Raw genomic sequence first — 25,213 nt, forward strand, 5'->3', positions numbered from 1 at the left:
CTGAATTTGCATAGAATTTTGGACAGCGATACTGTCAGCGATGGTGCTGATGGATTTGGTCTTCACATCTGCCGGTGAAATCCCAGGAACTTTTTGCATCCTGTTCAAACTGGATGTTTGTTAATATGCTGTAAAAGAGCCATTTGCTCCAACATTCCTTAAACAGCTTCTAGGTCATATAGATCTTTCATAAATCCAAAAATACTTGTTTGGTAATTGAGTTTGAGAGAGATTTTGGCTCTGAACTGTTAACTTCGACATAATTTTAGGGTAATTTAAGAGTTGGAGAAGACTTACAGAGTAAAAATAGGAGGAAAGTAATTGAAAGAACTTTTAAACAAATCCCAATAATGTAATTTCAGACATGCATATGTATTTTGAGTGGAAATTTCCAGCAAATTGGCAGTGTCCTAGGCAGTGCTCTGGGTCTATGCACATGTGCTTAAATATGTGGCTTGGAATTTCATTTTTAGTATCAGTTGCAACAGGGTGTAAAGGAGGAGGGGTTACTGAATTGTTCCACCTCCTTGCATTCAGTACAAACTGCTGCATATCACATTGCGTGGGGCAGTGTGATGAGAGACAGCATGAGCCGTCTGTGCAGCCACAATGTGGGAAGCTCTTGGGTCGGGAGCATAGTTATGATAATGAGCTAACTGTTTGGGAGTCAGGTGCAATTTAGGTAGTTATCACCAGGTTAATAATCTAGAGTAGTAAGCTTAGGAAATAAATTTAGTCCAAATATACCGGTGATGTGTTTCTAGAACTGTCTTTGAAGCATAAGGTAGGGCTGGGTCCCAAGATGGGCAGAGGAGTAATTTGCAGGCTTCTAGGCAGCTACATCCTTGAACACCTAAACCTCTGGATGATCAAGTTTACTACTGATTGACGGTGATGGAAGATCACCATAATGCTATTCAATGATGTGGAAGAGCTCTGGGTTTAGGATACAAAAGGTCTCTTCTCTCCATGGTAGGAAAAGGTACACATTTCAAAGGTAGTTAACTCGGTGATTAATAGCTTCTAACATAATGCTTTAAAAATGTAGTTTAGGTTTCGGCAACCCCAGCATTTAAAAATGTCTAACCAGAGGAGCCGTTCAGTCACTTAGATGTGATCCCCCTGTATTGGTACGTCTCTGTGGCTGCTCGCAGGCAGCGTTCAGCGCTGCTGGACGATGGAATGCCTCTGGACGACTGGCATTATACATACACCTTTAGTAAATATAAGTAAATATAGTAAAACCAGTAGCCAGTTACCCTGAATTTAATGAAAAAAAAATTGCCAAAGCTTCAAAGCACTGAAAATTTAGCTCAGAATGCAAAAACCAGAGAGAAGTGAGGGATGAAGCGCTGCTCGGTGGCGCTGCCGGTACTGTCGGTGTTTGCCTAACGTCGCTCGTGTTGTGTGTGTGTCTGTGGACACGTGTTTATTCTTTGCGTTGCAACTGCTGCCCTCTACTGTGCGAATGCTGGAATTACACGTGCGTAACGCGAAGGGGTTACACTGGCTGACCTGATGGAAGAAAAGAAGAGAAGCAGGCTCAGGTGCTTTGGCCGTTCTTCCAATAAACATGGTAAAACGCGCTTCTGGTTTGCAGTTGAAGTTTCTCTTGTGCCAGTGCTGCATTCGATGTGTTGGCTTGCGAAAGCAGACATTGTATGCAGTTTCTGTAACGGAGGCACACACATCTCTAGCATGGAGGGACTCGTGCATGCGGTTCTGCTCGTGTAAGTGCATGTTCACACCAGACTGGTGCTGCCGTGCTTGCCCTTCCTACAGCAGCTTCTTTAATCTGTTTACATTTCTGCTGAAGTGTCTTTGTCTGGGACTGCTCTTGCTGAAGCATAGGTTTTCTTTCCCAAAAGTGAGGTAAACCAGATAAAAAAAATCATTTTAAATTCAGCTATGAATAAATTAATCAAAGTATTCTATGAGCTCGATAATGGATCATAGTGTAAGCTTAGAACAGTATGATAACATTTACTATTTATTTATAATACCGTCATCATACTTCGAATGTAGACTCTACCAAAACATGACAAACTCTTACTGTATCTCTTTGATGTTTTTGTTTCTGTAATTTGTATTTTATTCCATTTCTTCCCTACCCACAATGGGGATGGACAGGGGTATTCGAGTACGATAGTTGTTTTAAAATCCGCGCTCTTTTAATACTGGCAAATATATTGATTTGACATTATCACTATTGTAGTTAATTAGGAGATCTAGCTTTAATCCTACATACAACAAAGTTATTGGAGCAACTGACTTCCTTGTTGTCCTAAGAATCACTGTTGTGTCTCAGACTAGGCTGACAAATTTGATTCAGTTACTTTAGAGAATGCAGAGTATTAAGTCAGTAATTGTCAGGACCCAATGGACTAATTTTTTACAATACTGACTCTGCATGAAATTATGTTTTTTTAATGGTTACATGTATAATAGCTTGCACAGCTTTACAGGCTGGAATAATTTTTCCATAAAACTTGCTAAAAGGCAGTGGTTGCCGTTTTGCTTTGGAAATGTGTTTTGACATAGTCTTTAAACTGGCAGGTTCAGGTTCTGATGTCAGTCGTGAGGCAGCATGGAACTGGCTGAAAACTTGCTGTCATCTACCGCCTGCAAATGCTGCCTTGCTACTAGTATCTGCTCTTGCTAGTCGGAAACGTTCTCAAGCATGTGTCCACTGACTCAGTTTCATCTGTCTTGCAATACCTTTTGTGAATAGGATTTTTCCAAAGTACAAATTGGTGCCCTAAGTCTATTGTTTCTGTATTTGTGAGACTATTCTGCTGATCTGAGTACCTCACACTTAGACTTCCACTGGATTAGAAATTCCACCCTAAATATTTTGCTTTGCATTACCTCTACCTCTATTTCTATTAAAAGCACCACATCTGCAGAGTATGCATCATTCCCAAGATTCACGGTATCGTCCTTCATGCTGGAAGTGGTTTGTTGAGTGATGCTTCTGTAATGAAGACTGATTATTTTGCTCTACTTCCACTGCTCTGCAACCATTCAACCTTATATTGTGTTTCCATGGGCTGCCTATAAAAAATAAAACAGCCTATAACAATGATTATTGATAATACCAACATTAAATCTGCACTGTGAAAACAGATACCTTGCTATGGTATCATGTAGAACATCTTCCAGGCAGCCCCTCCTTAAACTCTGTTTACCCTGAGGAGTTTCACAGTCAGAATCGGTAGTACCCGCTTCTTCCTGATGTGTTTGATGGGTGTACAGCAGGCTTAGGAAAATTTGAGATGAATTTGCAATGATAATGTTGCCTCTTCAGGGATTTTTTTTTTCTTGGTTCTGTTTTTCTGTTTGGCTACTTGAAAGATTTGGTGTCAGGGATTCAGAAAAATCCATGTGCTGCTTTGAGAAAGAATTAGGAGAATTTTGGATTTTGGAGCTCATGGATTTGGTCGGATGTTACTAGCAAACAGAGGATGACCATGTTGCAAGGTTGATCTAATATTTTGCCAGTATAGTACCTTTTTTATTAATTTTAAGATTCTCTCCAGTAGTTATTACTGATTATCTGACAAGCTGTGCAGATCACTCCACTTCTGCCACAATTTTCCTTCAGCACGTGTCACCAGAAAGCTACCCAGAACTCATCAATGCGGAAATGAGATCAAAATGTGGATCAAAAATGCATAGCTGAAGTTGAACCAGATTAAAATATTAAGTATATAATTTCTAGAGGGAAACATTTGGAACAATAATGCTTGCCACTGCAATTCAATAATTCAGGGTGTAATTTAGCCTGCAGTGACACTAAATTGTCATATCGCAGGATTACAGAATTTATTTCTTCTGACTCCAGCTGGCTAGGACATCCCAATGCTGATGGACACTGACTTGCTCTTAGCTGTGCCTTACTGATGTTATGTCCTGGAGTGAAGTCTGAAATCCCTGCTCCAAAATCTGAAAACTGTTTAGAGTAAATAGTGAACATTATAACATGAGAAAATCTATTTTCTTATCTGCAGAAATAAAATGTAGTAGTTGATATATTTGACGTATTTTCTGTAGGCTTAGGGAAGTGTTAAGCTGCATGCTATATGGGTGGTTTATATTGCCTAATGCAAGTATTCTTTTATTTGAAGCCAGTTACCATAATTGAAGAGAGCTGATACGATCTAGAAATCTAGATAATCTTTCCAGAAGAATGCTAGTAAAATAAGGGCAAGAGGTGAATAAAGAGTAGAGAAAACTTGGTATCTTCCTTTGAATACTGGAGTACCAGTTTAAAGATCTCAGAGCTGGCCTTACTGAAATCAGATGGTCTTTCCAAAGTGCATTCCATGTGCTGCACTTTTCCCAGGGAACACCGCCCTCAAAAAGCTGTGGCCATGAAACTGAGTCTTTGCAAGACTTGCCAGGCTGCTTGCATTAGCGCGAGTGGATGTGGTCATGCAGTGAGTGCCGTTGCTGTTCTCTTCTGGCTAAAGGTTTAATGACTTGCTAGCATTGCTGGAGCTAGACTTCCACGTGGTGCCTTTCCTCAGGACTTCTGTCAAGTTTTGCTTTTGGCATATAAATTACACTATAATGGTAGCTGGGTTTCTAATGTAAACTGACCTGTCAGTGGTTCTTTTCTTCCTTTTCTACTTTTGTAACACAGCACCTGCAAGTCACTAATAAAGCTAGAGCAATAACCCTGCCTGAAAGAGCGAGTAACATTCTGGCTGTATTTAAGAATTAGCAGAACTGACATTGGCTTCAATGGGGACAAAGATTTTTGTTTTTCTTTGGTATTTTGTTTTTCTTTGTGCAGTCACGTTCAAAAAGGGCTGGTATTTCTTACTGTGGGTTAACAAACGCATCACGTCTGGGTAGACTTGAATTAAAATTATGTTACTTTACACTTTTCTAAAAATTATTTGGCATATATTAAAGCAATTAGCATTTCTGTGACACTGAGTGACACTTTGAGGAACTGGATTCTAAGTACTGCTTTTAGATGAGGGAAGGGTTGATAAATTTGAAAGACAAGTGTGAGACACATTGCACATGTAATACTTGCAAAAGTGGGACTATGTTTTCATGGCGGCTCTTAATAACAGTGTGAAAAAAAGACTTCAACACTCTTATTTTGCAGTTGCCCATCACAAGTGCTAAAATGTTCATCATGTGGTGGTCGCAACAGTGTGCAAGTCACCCAGGACAAGACAACCATTTCCATTCTTTAACAGACAGGGGAACTCCCTGCATTTATTGCAAAAGACCCTGGCATTTTAAAATAAAAACTATTAGTTCTGAAGATCTGCAACTATGTCTGAAATAATTTTGGGGGGGTTTTTTTGCCTATCTTAAACCCTTGGAAATGTTAATACTTGAATTTGGATATCGTCAAACATTGTTTGCTTTACTTTTGAATTAAATTCCTTTTGAACTCTGTGAAGCTATGAAGTTCACACAAGACTAGCAATATCCTCTTTTTTTTAAACTAATTTGTAAGGAGCAGCACGATATTAGAATCGAGGCGCTTGCAGGTGCTAACCAGGAATTTTTCATATATAAAGCAATTATGGTAATATTTTAAAAGAATTATCTAAACAGAATAACCTTGTGAAAGAAGGTTTTGCTGTGCTTACTGTCTGAAGTGCCTTGTTTATTCAAACACCTGCATGGACGTTTTGGACCGTCCTTTGTTATGCCAGCTCCGTGTTTAACATTTCATATAAGGATGGGGATGTTTATGGGGACAGATTCTCAGCTTTTGCAAATAGTAGCTGAGTATCTAGCCTCATGGACCTGTCAGTCTCTCAACTTGGATGGAATTGATGGGCATGGAAACCAAACTGTGTCAGTGTTGAGGCAACACAGGGGCTGTGCAGAGAAACTGTGATTAACGGTTCTCATTTTGTACCCGATCTATAGACAAATCAGAAAATTCAGGGCCTGATTCTTGAATCTCACTTACATTAATGTTATTTTTTTATTATTATTATTTATTATTATTATTATAATTATTAAATTAAGGCTGCTTTAGGCTACCAGAACAGTGAGACATACCTAAAAGAAATAGGCGTTGTAGCCCTTCTGCCCTCAGTACTCTCAGCCCACAGGCTTTGGCTTAAACCCTCCCCAACAGAACAAACCAACCAAACAAAAAAACAACCAAGCAAATCATCCAAACGGCAGAGGGCAGACCCCAGAATACCTTTACGATACACTGTTTTTCTTTTATTCTTGCTGTTCTACAGTAATTTCAGCACATCTTCCACCTCTCTTCTTTTTTCCTACTTTGTGGTATTTCTACTGTATAAACTAGCAACATTAACTTTACATTTTTCTTGTTCCTGAGGTTTTCCTTTCATGCTTGCTTTGCAGACATGGAAGTAGTGTTCTCCCGTAGAAAGTACTGAGAACTTTGGCTGTTCATAATTTCCTAACACCTTCGGACATGTGTTGTCCTCCCTCTATATTTCAGTTGAAGTTAAATGGTGATGACCAATCTGCAAATGAGTTTTGTCTGAAAAACCGTTAGCTACAATTGCTAACTATTCAGTAACAATCGGCTGTATGTACAGTAATTCACTGCGTAACAAATACAGTAATCCTCTTTTTATTAGTAGTAATTCCCACCGTCCTTTGTAGTAGCCTTGCTGCCATTCCCAGTGCTCCTTGCTGCCAGCTCACGCAGTGTTTGCAGGCACAATTACTTTCTGGCATCTTGCCTTGATAATTTGTAATGGAAGCGAAAGCACAGAGTGGTCAGTATGATCACAGTGTGATAGTTCCTATTTTCAGAAGAACATTGGTGCTAGTTCTTGGAACTAGTGAGCACGTTAACAAAACTTAAACTGATAAGCACTTCCAGAGTGTTAACGGAACACTTAAAATGGAAGGTCACAAAACCTAGCTCGGGTTTATTTCTTTACTAGGGGTAGCATGTGCTTTGTTACAAAACTCTACCTTGTATTCTGTAGTGCATTCTCAACAGTTTTGTTGAATCACTGAAAAGAAACAAGAAAAAAGCTACAAATACACTCTGGAATTCCCTGTGCTTTCTGCTGTTAGAGGAGGAGGACTGGTGAAGTGTCTGACTTCATCTGCTGTTCCTCAGATCTTCCCGGCTCTCTTTAGACCTGCGAAAAGTGGAGGCATTCTTGCAAAGGAACAGATCGCATTGTGTGTAATGCCGTGCTTAGCCAGCAGCCTAAAGCGATTTCTGTCTCCTAACAGCAAGCATGCCCACCAGCGAAACGGAATCGGTGAACACAGAGAACGTGAGCGGAGAAGGAGAGAGCCCAGCATGCTGCGGCAGTCTGTGGTGAGTACATGGGCGGCTTTCAAGCACCCACCCTCATCGTCTCAAGATTTGAAAGAAACATTTGGTCCCTGTTGTTTATTTAGCCCAAACTGCTTTCAGACAGCCCAGCTTTGTATGACACGTGGGGTTTTTTGCCTTTCAGTAGTTTAATATTAGATGAATTATTATAGCATTAAAGCATTCCTGAAATTCTCAAGTTAAGAAGGTTTAACAATTCAGTTAAACTTCCAGTGGAGTCATCTTTTCCTGAAAGCTTTTATAAAATATAATTACTGTCCAAAATAATAAGAAAAGAACAGAAGTCCCCTATGACATGAAAAAAGAAATGTTTTCAGTTAAATTGTGCATGGTCTGGAGAATATGTATTTTTTTAGGCAATAACTGAATGTATGGGAGTATTTCTGTGTCCCGTGGTGTTTGCTATTTATTTGCTCAGATTTTCATGACTTCCAAGCAGCTTCTACATAAGCAGTTTATTTACTTAGTTTTAAAAGAGATTTCCTTTCTTTCACTTAAAAAATTTGTAAAGCTTTAAGAATGGTATTTCAGAAAATAAATAACAGGCAATAGAATTTCAGCATTTGTGATGCATTTTGTTAAAAACTTGTTTTTCTGTATATGTAATTCAAATCTATTACTTTGCAAAATTCTAAAGAGAAGGAATTTATGTTAATTTCCTCCCCCCCCTCCCCCCCCCCCCCATTCTTAAAAATGTGTTTGCCTTTTCTTCTAGTCAAACCATCTCAAAATCCAAGTTCAGGTCAGTATTTTCTTATTTCTTCATCATTTTTTTTCCTTGTGACTGTTTACATATCATGATGATCTCACATAATTATTCTTTATTTAGTATACTTTAAATTTTACTGTGTGAAAATTATTTCTAACAGTTACTGATGAGTACAAAAGTAAAATATCCATGAACGCTTTTGGAGATTGAAGTCTCTGATTTGCTTTGCTGATATTTGTGCCTCTCTTTTCACTTACTAGGAGCATTTGGGAGTATACGCTTCTGTTTTCAAGTATGATTGCAGAAGGAAAGTGTTGTAAGCAAAATTAAGAATTAATAGTCCTGATATTGTAAGCACTGGATGTGCCAGTACAAAACTAATAGGTTTCTTTATTTTGATTTTATGTTCCAGTCTTATGAGACATATGTTTAGTAATTAGAAAGGATAATTGCAAGAATTGCAAACACAGAAGAGATACCTCTTTCTCTTTAAAAAGGTTAGGTTGCTCCATGAAGGAACAACACCCACCCCCCCCCACCCCCCCCTAAAACCTATGCAATTTAAGATAAATAATCAAGTGGTAGACTTAGTGAATCACAAAGGGCAAAGACACTTCTACACTTGCAGACAACCCTACAAACAAATTCTGTTGCAAACAACAGAATAAATATTTTTCACAGAAAATTTTTGGTGAAAAAGAGGGACAGTCAAGAAGATTTGGCAACATCTGGCATCAGCAGTTTTGGCAGCATCTGGAATCATTCCAGTTTTTTAACCCCAGTTAAACTGATTTCAGTGTTGGATGTATAGCGAGTAATTAGTTGGTAACAGCAGTGTATTCTCCTTGCAGCAATGAAGAGGAATAGCATACCCAGGTTTATTCTACTAGCCTTACTAGCTGTAATGAACTACCAGCACTGACCAGTTGCAAGCAGTTGGAGTGGACTTGTGTTCCTTCTGAATAGTCTTCTTTCTTTTTTGAAGAAGAGCAACAGTTTTTGAAGGCAACAGTTAACTGGTGCTTTTCTACACTGAGAGTTTTTTCGTGTGACGCTGTGATCAAGGTTTATTTTGTCATCCCTTTCAGACAGCAAAGTGGTGACAGCATATAAATGTGCCTCACTGCTGAAGACTGTGGCCAGTGGAGATCTGGCCATTTAGGATGGTAGTGAATACACAGCTAACTTTTCAAAGTTTCACCTTTAGTTATAAAAGCTGTATCATTTCTTGTATGCCTTCTGCTACAGAAACTGGCCTTAGCTACACCAAGTGGCCCAGTTATGTCCATGTGGACCTTTGAGCTTAATCCTTCATGAGAATTATGAGAGATGAGACTGGTTTTAGCTCAATAGAGAAGGGATTCCATGTGCTAATGGTCTGTAATTTCTCTTGCCATTCCTGCCAGTTACTGTGAAAATAGAACAAATGGAATGAGTTATTTAGTACTTTGTTAGCTGAGAATCCCAAACAAGCATGATTATTTTGAATCATGAGATTGTCTCACATCAACCTTTCAGCATGCTATTTATGGCTATGAAGCCTATTCTTGCTGGTTTTACAGGAGAAACTCAATTTTCTTATTTAAGTGGTCACATGAAACTTCAGACACCAGGCAGTGCAATAGATGGCCGTTATACTGCATTCTCCAAGTTTGGGCTGTTTGCACAGTGCACTCACAGAAGCATTACAGAGGAGGCAAAGTAACGACGATGTTCTGAACATGCCCATTATTCATACTTGCAGGGAAAAGAGAACTCTAGCTCTGTTAAATGCAAGCTGCTATGTCATCTTTGAGAAAGGAAAATTTCTACCCAAACCTGATGTTTTTAATAGTCCAAGCAGCGAATAAGAAGCAGTGTTATCCATCTCTACAATCAATGTTCATAACCAACACATCGATTTGAAAGAAAACTTATTTGCAAACCAGAAAGTCACCCAAATATTTCCACCTGTCTAGGTTCTGCCAGTGTCCTGAAAGTCTTTTGCGTGAGCTCTTTGATCAGAATCTATTCTTGTGACATTAAAAACTGCAGGTCACGCAGTTCATTCATACATGTATTGCTGCATCTGTTCACAGAAGTTGTGGAAATTGGTAACAGGATGCTGGTGTCTGTCATTTGGAAGTGTTGCAGGGGTCTGCAGCTGCTTGAGGTCTTCAATCGTACTTAAACTTTTTTAAGCTGAATTTGGTACCGGGAATTCTCCCTTCAACTTTCATGTCTTTATTTGGAGCATTGGAGAAAGATCTATCACTTTTAACTTAATGAATCTATGAGAGGAGTAGTTTTGAGCCAACATAGCTTGAAATTATAGTTGTGCCATTGTCTTCCAAACAGATGTGGTTTGCACCACATCCCAGATCCCTAAAACCAGCTGACAACATCTGTTATCAGAGAGAAAAAGCACTTTGCAGAGCTGCTGCCTTTGCGAGGCCACTAAGAGCTCTTCTATCTCTGCAGGGATCTGCAAACTCAGTTTTCATCCCACTGCTTTTGGATACCTAGCATCTTATAATTGCAAAATGCATTTTTCCTATATGTCTGAAGAATGTAATTTTGGTGGTTTTCATTGGAATCACTAATTTCTAAAAAGCTCTGTTTACCTAAAGTACAGAAACTCTCAGTTCTGCAGCGAAGCCTTAGATTACACGTTCAGCTGTCAGGGATGTCCTAGCACATACAAACCCAAGTGTTACATCTTGGTCTAATTCTCACTCTTCTGGCCTGATCGCAGAATCAGACTGGTCTGGGCTGGCAGGGACCTCTGGAGACCACCCAGCCCCAGGCCCTGCTAAAGCAGCTCCCCCAGGAGCCAGCCGCTCAGGGTCACGGCCAGGCGGGGTTTGAATGGCTCCAGAAGAGGAGACCCCGCAGCCTCCCTGGGCAGCCTGTGCCGGTGCTGTGACAACCTCAAAGTAAAGAAGTTCTTCCTTGTATTCAGATGGAACTGCCTGTGCTGCAGTTTGTGCCCACTGCCCTGTGTCCTGTCACTGGGCATCACTAAAAAGAGCCCGGCTCCGTCCTCCTGACACGCTGCTCTTGAATCTCGCTCCAGCTTTTGGAATGTTGTTCTGCAGTGGCAGGACTCTGTTTCAGGGCAAAGTAAATCAGGACACAGCTCATCAAGAACATTGGTCTAACCATAAACGTCTTTGCCTTTGGATCAAAACAGAAAATGCTTTTTATTGCAAGCTAGCCTACCTGCTGTACCACAAGTGAAAACAGAAGTTAATCCTTGGAAATATGTTTCTATACAGTCAGACTGGTACTTGGTTAGGGGAATCGCATCCTAGCAAGATACCAGTTTATTAAGGGAGGGTGTATATTAACCACACATTATGCTAGGATACACATTATGCTAGAATATATATAAGAGTAAATGTGATCTGTGCTGTGTATCTGTAATCTTCTAGGTGGGATTTGAAATGTTCTGATACTAGAACAACTGTTTTTTCTACACACATGGAAGTGACAGTGCTATGATTAGAGGAAGATGGGGATCTGCTAGTTCAGGAGATTTGTGCATGTTATCCTCTGTGAAGATCCCTCTTTTTAAGAATTCACTTCCTCATCTGTCAGTATGATTATATAATCACATTAACCTTCAAGTCCCGCTACCAAGCTGGTACTATGTCCCAAATCATGTAACTACAAAAATGAGGAATGGAAGAATAATCTCCAAGGCTTCTAGTTTTTTCATAATGGGTGAGCGCTCTGGTGCAATTCTTCTTTCCCATATTTTATAAATAAGAGTAGTGAAGTCTAGAGTCTCTGCGCAGATGTTGGCACCTACAATTACAGAAGAATTAATCTTGGAAATTAATATTTACTTCTCTGTGAGCTTACTGGTGAAACACAAGGCATGCCAGTTTTGCAGATAGAGGGGTTATGCATGTGGTTCTAAACAGAAAGTCCAGTTTAGAAAATACCATGTTATAAGGAAAGGCTGCTGATACAAAAATAATCTGAAAATGACTGTTTCTATGTTTGCGTAGGTGTAGCAGCAATACACAAACACATGTGAATAGCAAGTAAACAAACTAAACTTCATAGATTCTGCGTGACTTAGGGACTGATGCTGAGTTCAGTCAGACTCACTGCAAGGCTGGATTTCTCATGTGTGGATTCAGATTTAAGTCTGGGGCATAAAGGACCACCTGAACATGAATACCTGCATGAATGAAAGTGAAATTTGGAACATGTTTATAAGAATAACGATTTGCTTATAAATAGCTATGAAGAGAAAATGATAAGTTATTTAATGAGAACAAAAGTGGTGAATAATTTTGTTAGTTTTAACAAACTGTCAACTGTAAGGTCCTCTGTGATTTTAAAATCTATTCAACCACTGTATTTTGTGAAAAATGGTCGATAATTTCTTGAAAGCAGTATTATATCATTGCAAATTTATGAAAGTGAAATTTCTCTTTAAAACAAAGGGGTATATTTTGTTCTTCCAGAAAAAAAAATATGCTATTTGGTTAAAACTAAGAGGAGTGGTTACTAAAACCCAGGAAACCGTCAAGTGAAAAGTAGTGTAATTTGTTTTCCTATTTTATACAGCCACGGGTTTTCCTGGCACAACAGACCACCTACTACAGTCTGCTACTTACTGTTTATTTCTTTACTTGTACCAATTTAATGAAGGTAGAAAATTGCTTCTATTCTCCTTTTTGAATTTTTGCTTCATTTCTGCAGGCTTTTTATGTATGCTTATATTATTCTTACATTTCTACATGTGAGTGCCATTGTGTACCCTGTGGCAGCATTTTCATATATGCACCACTCGTCTGTCAAATCAGTGGCAAAGCAGTTATAGCTGTTTGGGGGATAAAAGAATAAGAGCCCCGCTGACTTCAGAGAGCTGTGAGTTATAAACTTTAAGACTGCTTTTGGCTCCTATGAGTGGAAATATCCAAACAATATTATTCTTGTCTCATTGGCTTTAATGATGGCCTGTTCTGGAAGTGTAAAGAAGGGCTGTTTTCCCTACCCAGGGAGTGAGCCGTCCTGGTGATGGCCACGGACGTAGCCCTGTGTAGCAGGGGACTGGCAAGATAAGGATGCTCTTGAATGCTGTGTTGGTGTAGGTCAGGACAGGGCATTTTGCTTTTATATGGTTAGAATACTGCAAAGGCTTGAGGCATCTTCGTACTGATATCTGAAACTACTACTAATTTCCATTACTACAAGTTCAAGGTGCATAAGGAAAACTCAGTTAATGCTTGAATGTGGTGCCAAACTCAGTTATTTTCATGGTGGTTTTATTGCATATTGGTTCTATTTTCTGAGGCAGATTTAAAAGCGTTTATGATTTTATGCATAGTAAACAGTACCTGCTAATTCAGACACTAGAAGTATTAAGAAATTCACCTAGTTATTTGTAATAATTTTCAAAAGCGATGGTTCCATGTTTTGGCTGCAGTGCTCTTTCCCGTCTCAGCCCCTCATTCCTCCTGCTCTTTCTGTGATGCGGCAGCACAACGCATTGGATCAGACACTGACCAGCTAAAATCAACCCAGAAAAAATAAGAAATTGGTTTCCACCGGTCAGTTCTCAGGTCTGGCTCACTTCTTTCGGGCTGGTTTTGGCCAAAGGGAAAGGAGAAGGAAGAAGGCGGCAAGCAGACCACCCCTTTCCATCACAGCAGATTCATGCCGGACTGGCTTGGTAGTGAACCTGTATGGGCAGAAGCTTATACATGCACACTCTTCTCAGGGCTTTGCTGTTTTCAGGCTAGGTCAAGCTTCTATTGGAGTCTGTGCCCACTTAATCCCTTGAATATTGGATGAAGCAGTTGTTGTTTCCTAAAATGTTCCTAAAATCTTGAGTTCGCGGCTGTAGTTCTGGGTGTGTGAATTTGGCATGCGTCCCTTTTAGGTAATGTGAAGTGCTTCCTAATCCTTCTCTTCCTATGACCCAGCAATATATTTTCTTCCTGTTTCACCGATGGAAATGCAACCCAGGGAGACTAATTGGTTTACTAAAGTTCCCAGAAGTGAAGCAGAGAAATTAAATCTAGTTTTGTGAGTCTATAGCTAAGCTAATACCCTCACTTGTGAATCCAGCTCGTGTTAGATAGGGCCTGTCACTCTTGTTCACGTCACACACATTTGCCCCCTGACACAATTTCAAGGCACATCAGTACAAATCTTGAGGAGCTGCTGAGATTTCTAACATTATAGGATAGATTTCTAAAAGCCGACCCTGAGATTCCTGCCTTGTTTAATCCTGCCAGCACTGTGCCTGTGGTTTAACTAAAAGCCTACAATTTCGGACTAAATGTCATTTGAGTTCTAAGTTGCTTCACTGGCTTTTCTTTACTGCAATTACGTGTATGGGGCCTGGGAAGACAGATGTATCTTGTTACTCAATGAAATGTTAAATGCAGCTTGATCTAATTATGTCACAGGCAATTAGAGTCTCCAAAAGTTGAGGTTTCCGTTTAAAATGTCTGATGAAAACTATAAAAGGAATAACAAATTAGTACGCCCTAACAATGCAACTGGTAATAACTTACACAACTATCTGAAGTGTTATGCATGTGCTTATGAAAATAACCTGCTCACACGTACGTACTTGCACTATGTTTTCTACACAGGAGAAGCGCTCCTTAAATTCATATGTTTTCTGTATCATAACAAATTTGTTTTTATTTGAACTTTCAGTCGACGCTGGCGTCGCTGGAATCGATTTAATCGAAGAAAATGCAGAGCTGCCGTAAAATCTGTCACGTTTTATTGGCTTGTTATTGTCTTGGTCTTTCTGAACACATTAACTATCTCATCGGAACATTATAATCAGCCTGACTGGCTGACCCAGATCCAAGGTACAATCAAAAATTATTTGTCCTGTTTTTGACTGTGGATACTTGGCATTCTATCAGTGGCTACTGCTGTACTTTGCCATTTTGTTGTTGTTTACTGTCCTGAAGGATTTTCAGCCCAGCCAAAGGGAGATACAAGAAATGACTGAATGTATTTGATTTCCACAACCGTAACACGGCTTAATGGTGTACCAGCAAAAACCTGTCAATGCCAAGTTGTAAATACCTGTACATTTATGGTTAAACTGTGCTTGAAAGATGTGGAAGCAAATGGTAACTGGCACAGCAGAGTGAGCTGTGGGCTGTGTTGCTTAAGTTACAGTGTGGACTTGAGCTTGGAGCTGAGCAGCCATGAGCTGCACGATGGATTGGAAAGATTCATAGTTTGTAGGTGGCAGGAAGCTTTACGTCCTTGTGTAACTTTTGCCACTTAGGTATCAAATACAGTCCAACATAAAAAAAACAATAGTTCCTTCTTAAGCAAAGGGCTGCGAACTAGTATAGAAAGTATAGTACTCATATGTTAAAATAAAAATGGAATCTATGAGACAATTCAGGAATGTCTTTTTTTTTTTTTTTTTTAATATTTTGTTCCAGATATCGCAAATAAAGTTCTTCTGGCTTTATTCACCTGTGAAATGTTAGTAAAGATGTACAGCTTGGGCCTACAGGCTTATTTTGTTTCTCTTTTTAACCGCTTTGATTGCTTCGTTGTTTGTGGTGGCATTGTTGAAACCATTTTGGTGGAGTTGGAAATTATGTCACCGCTTGGAATTTCAGTGTTTCGCTGTGTTCGTCTCCTGCGTATTTTTAAAGTGACAAGGTAAGATTAACTAATACTGCTAACTCTAGGGATAGCTGAAGGGTGATCAGCAATTCTTTTGTAATACTTCATCATGCGCTGCTCTTTTACTGTTTTGTTTGGGGTTTTTTTTGGTGTGTGTTAACACACGCATTTTAATTTATAGGCACTGGGCATCCCTGAGCAACTTGGTAGCATCCTTGTTAAACTCAATGAAGTCCATTGCTTCACTGTTGCTTCTGCTTTTCCTCTTCATCATAATCTTCTCGTTGCTTGGAATGCAGCTGTTTGGAGGCAAATTTAATTTTGATGAAACTCAAACAAAACGGAGCACCTTCGATAATTTTCCACAAGCTCTTTTAACTGTATTCCAGGTAACTTTCTTTCATCCTGTATGAAACATTTAACTTTTGATGATCAACAAAACTGTTTAAGTGGTCATGTTGCCTGAAAATAAATTCACGAATACTCTTTATTCAGTTTACTTTTAAGTAGCATTCTGCTCATTAAACTCAGTACCCCGGTAAATCTGCACCATTTGTACCATTTGTTTCATGTCTTATTTGATCTATCTATGCAACATAGCTGTCATATTACTTCACAAAATTAAGTCTCCTTTGTCCATCAAATACATGACTAGAAAAAGAGGTGGAATGTTATTTTTATTTTAATCAGATTGTTTTCTTTAACTTCATTAGCTATATTAAAGTTTAGCTCTTCTCAAGCAGGAAAAAAAATGAGAAGCGTTATTAGACTATGTATTTGCATATGGGTCTTATTGCTTACTGTACTATAAAAATAAGTATGAATTTCTTTAAAGAGACACCGTTAGGTTTATTAAAACGTTAAAGCAACTTGTCTGTTACTTGTGGAAAGATAGGGCCATACTTACAGTTTATTTTTCACTATTTTATGATTTTTTTAATTATTATTTCCAATTTGCATACTGGAGTTGGGCTAATTGGTTTCATCTTTCTAGCCATTTTCATATTCAGTTTTGCACATTGCCACAATGTTTGGTTTCAGACATTGTAGGTGAGTGTTTAAAGCTGAGCCTGCAAGACTCAACTTTCTGCCAACTTCCTCTCTGGTAGAAGTTTCATCTGGTGGCTGCCCAGAGCAAGTGAAAAATCTTTCCATGTCATTTTAACATAAGGAAATCTTAACGAGAAATTCCCTTAAGAGGAAAAGTGTCCACATTTGACATGATATTGCCCCTTAAAAAAATTAATGCTGTACATTCAAACTCAGCGGAGCTGGATTTTACTCGGATTTTAGGCTGTTTCGTTTTCAAACAGATGCGTCTTCCTCCAGTTTCAGAATACACTCAGGAGCAGCCGACCTGCTGAGTGCTCACAGCTATGAAAGTCAGCTTGATCTCCAAAAATGAATTTCAGAAACTGGCATGCATATGGTTTTCTTGAACGACCACTTGATTACTTGGAAGGAGAGTCAGTATTACATGTTTTCCCAGGACAGAACTGATTAACTTTAAGAAGTTGCTTAGAAATGTATAAAGTGCCCCTATAACCTGCGTTGTAATACTCAGAATTCTTGTCATAGTACAGAAAAAGTGGAGTTGCCACCTTATAAACGAACCTTTTAACTAATCAACAGATTTCTGTAAAATTCTTTTAGACTTCGGTGAAATTTCTTGAAACAATAGCCAATTAGAAAATCCTGTAATTCTCCCACAGCACTGAGCTCCATTCAGTTTAAAATAGCTGCCATTTCAAAAGCTGTATCAGTAGCCTATGTGGGTCGTATGTGTATCACATAATTGACGATAAGGTGGCCAGTCCCTGTTAAAACTGAAACCAGGTAGACCAATTTGCAGGACTAAGTAGATCCTATACGCTAGAAAAGATTTACGGCCTCTATTTCAAAAAAGGAGAACCTTAAAAGATATACTAATGTGATTTTTGAGAGTGTTGAACATTGGTGGGCATTATTATGTATGTGGTCTTACTGAAGATCAGGGTTCTTACTTTTGCATGCCAAAATCAATAAAATTCTAGGCTTCTCTTTTTATTTTTTTTTTCCATTGAAATTCAGCGTTGTAAATGCGTAGCATAAAATAAAAGCTAGTAGAGTTAAACCCAAGCTTTCCGGAGGTGCTTATTTAAATGGCAATTTTAGAGCAATGCATGAAAAGATTATGGTGTTGCTTGATGTATACAGGAGGTTAGCCTTGTTGTCTGTTGTGGTCTCTATTGCTCTTTTTGATGCTGAGCTTACTAACAACATATCTGCGTCTTAGATTCTAACAGGTGAAGACTGGAATGCTGTTATGTATGACGGCATAATGGCATATGGTGGCCCATCATCGTCTGGCATGATAGTCTGTATATACTTCATTATCCTCTTCATCTGTGGTAACTGTATCCTTTGCAGTCACTGGAAATGTCTCCAAATGAGGCTGCGTGCCAGGGACGTACGCGAAATTTCTCTGGGAGGGAGTAAATTGCAGTGGACAGCAAGCGCTTTCTGCACATGCTGAGTCCTTTAAATAGACTTTTCTTCGTACGCCCATTCCCTAATGAAGGACACTCCAGTGCTCTCCGAGTCCATCTGCAGCCACCATGATAGCAGAAAGCAGAGAATTTTTTCTTTCTTCCTTTCTTCAGTGGGAAAACAGCCTTGTTCTGTCTGCTTGTCTCTATTTGACATCTCCCCCTCTGAAAATGCAAGGATGTACCCTGATCTCTATAGCAATAATTTCCGTTCATCCCTTTGAGCCCTGCTTGGGGAGACTGACATGGAGACAGTGATCCACTGTACAGTGCAGGGACCAGATGAGAGAAATCTGCTTGGAGAAATGGCGAGTCAGTTAGGATTAAGTCTGCTGCAGCATTCCCCTTCCCTGCCTTCAGTGTACTGGAAATACTTCCTTGGCCCCATGGAGCAACAGAAACTAGCGTCATTCCCAGAAGTTCTTAAAAGGTCAGGAGATGATAAAAGGGCAAAAACATTCTATGTTCTGTACTGTGTGGTGCTTTTACCAGTATTTGTACTTAACTGGTAAGGACTGAAGTACAGAATTTGATATAGATTGGTGTAGACACAGAAGATAGTGCATTATAAAAATGAATTTTTCAAAACACCTGAACAGTCTTCACTTTTAATAGACAGTGTTTCATATTTGAAACTTGCTCAGGCTAGCATAAAGTTGAATTCCGTTCATTTAAAAAAAATCAAGTATTCTGCTATTTTAAAATCAGTGACCCTAATGGATCTCTGCTCATTTTACACCCAGTATTAATCTAGTCCATCAAATGAGTGTTACTTACACTACATCCAGCATCGCAAATCTCTACCCTGTAGGTCGGGAACATGCATTTTATATCTCTCACATTGTCAGTGTTTATGCTGATAATAAACCAAACAAGTATAGTGAGGCATTATGTCCTTAAAATCATTTGAAATAGATATCTTGCTAAATGTCTTCTTGGCCATTGCTGTGGATAACTTGGCAGATGCTGAAAGTCTAAATACAGCTCAGAAAGAAGAAGCTGAAGAAAAGGAAAGGAAAAAGAATGCGAGGTAAGATAGCATGGGCATGTTGAACAAGCAGGAGAGGGAAGAAGAAGGCTGCACTGAATTCTTTCGTAAGGATTTATCTTTATTTAAATGTCTTTACCTTCTTCAAAAGTTATTTAACTCGGGGAAAAGAATGAACGATTTTACCTAGACACATTAAAACAAAACCTTATTAGTGTGATTTTAGATAAAAGTTGGGTAGTAATTGGGAAAAAGGGGTGAATTAAGGACATAATGATAAGCCAGCTGATATTTAAACATTGCAATGGTAGGATTTATTGCACAATTAGATCAAGAATGTATCTGTTGTTGCCAGTACACAACTCCCTGTGGAATCAGTTCTCCAAGCCTTATATAGACAAGAAGGAAACCTTCCTTTGAAATCAGTGCAGGCCCACTGCAGTCAGTGCAAGTTGTTTGTATGAGTCCAAGGGCACAGTTTATCCCTCTAGAAAGGAGTAATGATCACGCATTGAATTTTTTAGGGATTAGCTTCTGGAATTATGTTCAAAATTGTAATCTCTTAAATGGATCATTGCATTCAAATGCAATAGATTTTATAGCTCTAACACCTGCAGCTGTGCAAATAATTTACAATATTTTACTACGTGGTTTTAGGTATGTTTGCTTAACTTTTCATAGGATGGATATAGATAATTTAAAAACTAACTTAAAATATTCTGTCTTTACATGATGTGTTTTGTAATTGTTATTGTATTGTTTTGCAGAAAGGAGAGTCTGGAAAATAAAAAAAGTGAGAAGTCAGAAGGTGACCAAAAGAAGCCCAAGGATAGCAAGGTGTTTATTCTAAAAATTGTGTCTTTTCTAAGAAGCAGTTTTACTTATTTTGCTAGGGAGTCCTTTTCAAGACTACTGTGCATTGTACAATTTCTTCTGTGAACCCTATCGCTACATTTTTTTCTAGGCAAAAGAAACATAATTCTGACGCTCTGCATCCTCACAGAGTCTCTTTATTCAGAAAACCCTTTTGATTTCAGGATATTATGAGAAGGGAAACTCTTAGGGCATGAAATAATTGATGTTAGGAATATTTGACATTATTTTAGGATCCCTGTAGGTATTTTGCCCGTTAAATCCGATGGAAGAGATCAGTGAATGCTAAACTCTTAGTTGAATGTTCAGACATTCATGGTTATTTTTACCAAAGCCTGTTGGTTATATTCTCATTGTGATCTATACAGCCAGAAGAATATGGATACTATAGAAAAATCACATGTTAAATATATGTGTTAAACTGCCAGCTCTTCTCTGGTTTCAAAATTAACCTGTTTCAGAAAACTCATACTAACATAGGGATCACTTCCCTGACTTCAGAGTGTTATTTGGTTTGCTTTCTGTTGAACTTTATATTCCAGGCTATATTTAAATTTATTTATTTTTCTTGTGCATCCCTTTCATTGCTGTAGGTGACAATTACTGAATACGGAGAAGGAGAGGATGAGGATAAAGATCCTTATCCACCCTGTGATGTACCAGGTATGTAGCCAAACACATTTATCTTCTCCTGCAGCTTCCTAGACAGCACAAACAGCGTACGAGTGTTAATACTGCGAGCCTGAAGACTGCGATGGTAATGCTGTATGGATGTGAGAGCAAATTCTAAACTTTTCCGAAATGTTTGGCAAAAAAGGGCGTTCCAGGGCTGATGATGTTCAGTCGTTTTTTGTCTTGGCTTCTACCAGTCCAGTGAGCATACTTATCCAAAAATCAGGTCTGTCTGATTGTCTGGATGGCTTTCACAGAAACGTGCCCTACCCTTTGAGCACTGGGTGCTCAGCCAGTGTGCAGAGCTCAGCACCCCTACGTCGCAGCTCAGGCACGGACTGACAGCCAGGGGCTGAGCTCAAGGGGCTCCAGAGCCTGTGTCCTAAGATGAGCTTGGCCAGGCTGGTAAAGCCCATTAGTGCACTCAGGGCACTTGTGCACACACCCATATATGCACATAAACATGTATATAAGCTCCTGACAGCGATATGGATGTTCATATACTGATCCATAGATTTTTAAAGCCATGCTATGAACATGTGTTTCCTATAAGCCATATCTATTTTCATACAAGCCATGTTTTTATATTGTTATGAACAAAACATAATTCTATTTTATTGTATAATAAAAAAAGTGTTTTATTTAAAGTAGGTGAAGATGAAGAAGAGGAGGAGGATGAACCAGAGGTACCAGCAGGCCCACGTCCCCGCAGAATATCGGAACTAAATATGAAGGAGAAGATAACACCGATCCCTGAAGGGAGTGCCTTCTTCATTTTCAGCAGCACCAATCCGTAAATATGATTTTGAAAAATACTGGTTTAGTCTGTCAAGGGTTAGCAGTGAAGGAACGGGCCTCCTTCCAGTGGGGTTAGGAACAGAACTCCATTATCATCAACAGGAGAGAGATTGACTTCTCTCCTAAAATTTCCTGAATGGCTTGGTAGATTAGAAGAAGTTGAAAATATATTAATTTGCTTTCCACTGTTGAAGGTAATAGCGTTTTGTTCATATAGTCTGTCAAGTCTGAACATGTCCGAAAAGTACCCTTTAATGTATATTAACTATTTAGTACGTTAGTCACTGGATATAAAAACTATGATGCCAGACCTGAGCATCGTCTATATGAGACAGGATTCCTAGTGACCTTAGGGGCCAATACAGGTGAGGAGGAGGAAAAGAAAATCAGAGTGAGAAAAAGAAGAAAGGATGTATATGTTCCTCATGGGGTAACAGCATTTTCCGAGTTTCAAGCAAACACTGAAGATAAAGACAAATTATTTCAAAAATTAAGAAAAATAATAGTTAGATTTTAGGGGGAATTGGAATCTTTCACTGCTCAGTCTTAACTCCAGAGCATTTGAAGTTCTATACTAATGAAGAAAGCAAGCTTCAGTAGTCAGTAAAAGTTGTTACTGATTATTGGATGGAAGTGAACAAGTGAACTAAATTCAGTTCTTACGGACTGAACATATATATGGCAATTTCATGAGCAGTCATAGAAGGGAGCTCAGGAGTCCTTTGGCACGGGAGAATGCTGTCTTCTCAGTGGTAGAGATCATCGCAGCTGAGTTTAAAAGATGGTGTGATCATCAAGGTACAATGTTTTGGGCTTGTGTCTTATTCATTGCATAGGTTGTCTAAAGCTCTTCAGTATTTTCAAACAAACTGGAAAGGGAGCTATTTGAACCAGCAGTTTTAAGAACACATATGCTGAGTGCAAAACCATTATATTTGTCGAACGTGTCAAGCTGCTTTTGGCCTCAACTAATGCTACGTATTCTCACACCAAAATGACCATCTTACTTAAGTACGATACACTATAGTCAAATCATCTCCTTAATAACAGGAGAACAGATTTTCCCCCAAGCACCTTCTGATTCTTCAGCAGAATTTAGACAACTCCAGTGTTAGCCAGTTAAGAACCTGATCCTGCCTTTTTGCCAATTCAGTCCTGGACATGCTTTCCCAAGGTGCTCCATAGCATTTGTACTAACCTTGGGTTCAGTGACTCTAAGCATAGGTACAGTTCTACTTCATGTTATGTGGCTGAAACTTAGCAGCTCTGTAACCTTCAACACCCACTGGTCCTGTAAAGCTGTAAGAAACTCTTCACGGGAGATTCTGATTTGGGTTGAGTCTCTAAGTAGCACGATGAGGTCTGCAGCCTAAGCCACATCTCCCCAGACGATTATTTTTGACAGCTTTAATAAGAATCAAATCAAACTGGGGATGTGCAATGACTTGCTATCGGGTGCTGGTCCTTTTGACGTTGGCCTTGGTATGCGCCCAGTGGTACGAGCACTGGAACTCGTCGTGGCGTTCATAACCCATTGAAAACCAATATGAGCTTGGAAATCTCTCAGATTCTTTCCATAAGTGCATTTTCACTACAGGTGGATTGGATTTTGAATTTATTTACATTTATAGAAGTCAGAGCAATAGCTTCAGCATTTGCATTGCTGTTAGCTGCTTATGGTTGCTGTGTTCTGTCACTATTGGCAAAGTAATAGAAAACATGTTGTATATTAGCCATCTGCTGAATTCTATTTGCACACACGGTATATTTTTGTATCTCTTCTTCAGAATTCGAGTGGGATGCCACAGACTCATCAATCACCACATATTTACCAATCTCATCCTTGTCTTCATCATGCTGAGCAGTGTTTCCCTAGCAGCAGAAGATCCAATTCGCAGCCACTCTTTTCGAAATAATGTAAGCCCTTCATTTTTATGTCTGAAGATAAATATATCCTCACAGGATAACAATCCTTTGGGACTAGTGTCTGGTTTTTAATTTTAAAAATTAAGAAATTTTCCTTTTCCTTTTTCAAGTCATACTTTATTTTTTCTTTAAAAAACATAAATCTTTAAAGACAAGTAACTTTATTGATGGAACATCATAGGTATTAGAACCATATATTATGTACATAATGTTTTTCCTTTGTGGCTATAAATATATCAGAATGAAATATGCTCAAGCTGAGCATAATCTTGATAATTTTCATATTTTTTCGTAATTTTCAGCTGTGTAGCTGGTACTCATTTCCTGAATCACTCTTAGTGCCTCGCAGTGTTTGACAGTGATTTAAAAATGACAGTTAAAATCGTCACTGTTTATACCATGTTGGGAATAGACTCTGACCTGTCCTGTCTTCTCCTTCATTGACTGTACTATATGGTCTTGGGGAGCTCAGAGTGTCGTTCCGTTAGTGAGTGTATGGATTCATAAGGGTATTACCTCCTCTTTCAAGGAAGCTAGTGTGGCCACACTAAGGAGTTTGAGTACCACCAGTTCGGATGCAAAGATCCCTGGATTCTGACTGGACGTATCAGAAACTAAACAAGTTTTACTTTTTCCTAAACTCACGTGTAAGATGAGGATCAGAGCATGCCCAGGTCTTGCCTTGACTCAGAGTCAAATGCCATTTCAGCCTATATACAAACCTGAAAATGTGCAAGTGTTTCTGCATCCTTTTTTAGATATGCTTTTAGAAACAAAATATTTGTAAGAATATTAATTTCAGAAATGTCTCTGATATTCAATAGAATTGTAGTTTACCTGGTGAGTAAACATCTCTATTCTCCTAAAACAAGTTCCTGAATCCCCCATTTTAATTCTTAATATAGTAGGCTTGCCTGTTACTCAAATGCACAATTATTAGACAGAGGAACAAAAATAAATCCACTCTCATAACCATTAATGTTTGTCCTACATTTGTTGCGCTTGTATTAGCGGTGAAGCAAGCCTCTCATGTTACTGCAAGTTGTCCATGCTTTAGATTAGATCTGAAATAGCTGAGATGATGCAACTGTGGGGACTTTTGGGATACTTTGACAAAACGTCCAGGCCTCGCCTCTCTGAGATATAAATAGATCTGTAGAGATTGCCATGGAGTTAACAAAACTGTTCCACTTCTTACAGGAAAGGTGGGCCCACTAGGTCAGTAAAAGTTGCATCCCTCTAGTTCTTGCTAGTGTCGATGCAGCCTCTGAAAGTCCTCTTTTGGCTGCTGACATTCTCTGAACAATTTTTTAGTAACATTAGTGGAAACCACAAAGCTAGAACTTTCTTCAAAGGTAAAAAGAGGTCAAAGCACAAAGACACTCTTCATGTACTATTCAGTAGAGCTGTACCTATAGAACTGGACAAGTGCGATCTTATGAATAAATCACACTAATGGATAAGAAAAAGCCAGCTGGTGGGGAATACTGAAATTGTAATTGTAGAAATGGCTCAAAGGGCTGATAATTGCTTTTGTAGCTAGGGGAATGCTAGGAAGGTGTAACTGGAGAGTGGTGGTAACTGGAAGGACTATTCCTGTTTGGGACACAGGTACAATGTGTGAGTGATTTCAAGAAGATATTGCCCTCTTGTAAATATTCAAAAATGCACAAGACCTACATATTTTTCTTGTTACTGCCTTCAGCGATCATGTTGCTTCAACCAGCCAGCTCAGCAAGGGAATTAAAGTTTACAAACTGGAATGCCTTTAAATAGTTTCCTTTAAT

General features: G+C 39.0%; 1 protein-coding gene across 10 annotated transcripts in view; it reads left to right on the forward strand.

The window, feature by feature from the left end:
* CACNA1D (calcium voltage-gated channel subunit alpha1 D) overlaps positions 1 to 25,213 on the forward strand; it is a 235,437-nt gene that overhangs the window by 139,954 nt on the left and 70,270 nt on the right. For 9 of the 10 annotated variants that reach the window (XM_055710188.1, XM_055710181.1, XM_055710186.1 and 6 more), the window contains exons 10-20: positions 7,213 to 7,300; positions 8,034 to 8,060; positions 14,697 to 14,857; positions 15,452 to 15,677; positions 15,823 to 16,030; positions 17,917 to 18,037; positions 19,085 to 19,199; positions 19,925 to 19,994; positions 20,624 to 20,693; positions 21,351 to 21,495; positions 23,288 to 23,417. In XM_055710188.1, the coding sequence (XP_055566163.1) occupies positions 7,213 to 7,300; positions 8,034 to 8,060; positions 14,697 to 14,857; positions 15,452 to 15,677; positions 15,823 to 16,030; positions 17,917 to 18,037; positions 19,085 to 19,199; positions 19,925 to 19,994; positions 20,624 to 20,693; positions 21,351 to 21,495; positions 23,288 to 23,417 (1,361 nt within the window). The remainder of the gene's footprint in view (positions 1 to 7,212; positions 7,301 to 8,033; positions 8,061 to 14,696; positions 14,858 to 15,451; positions 15,678 to 15,822; positions 16,031 to 17,916; positions 18,038 to 19,084; positions 19,200 to 19,924; positions 19,995 to 20,623; positions 20,694 to 21,350; positions 21,496 to 23,287; positions 23,418 to 25,213) is intronic. The other variant, XM_055710182.1, reaches the window with a different exon arrangement.

The sequence above is a fragment of the Falco cherrug genome, chromosome 4 (assembly GCF_023634085.1).
Source record: "Falco cherrug isolate bFalChe1 chromosome 4, bFalChe1.pri, whole genome shotgun sequence".
Lineage (NCBI taxonomy): Eukaryota > Metazoa > Chordata > Aves > Falconiformes > Falconidae > Falco > Falco cherrug.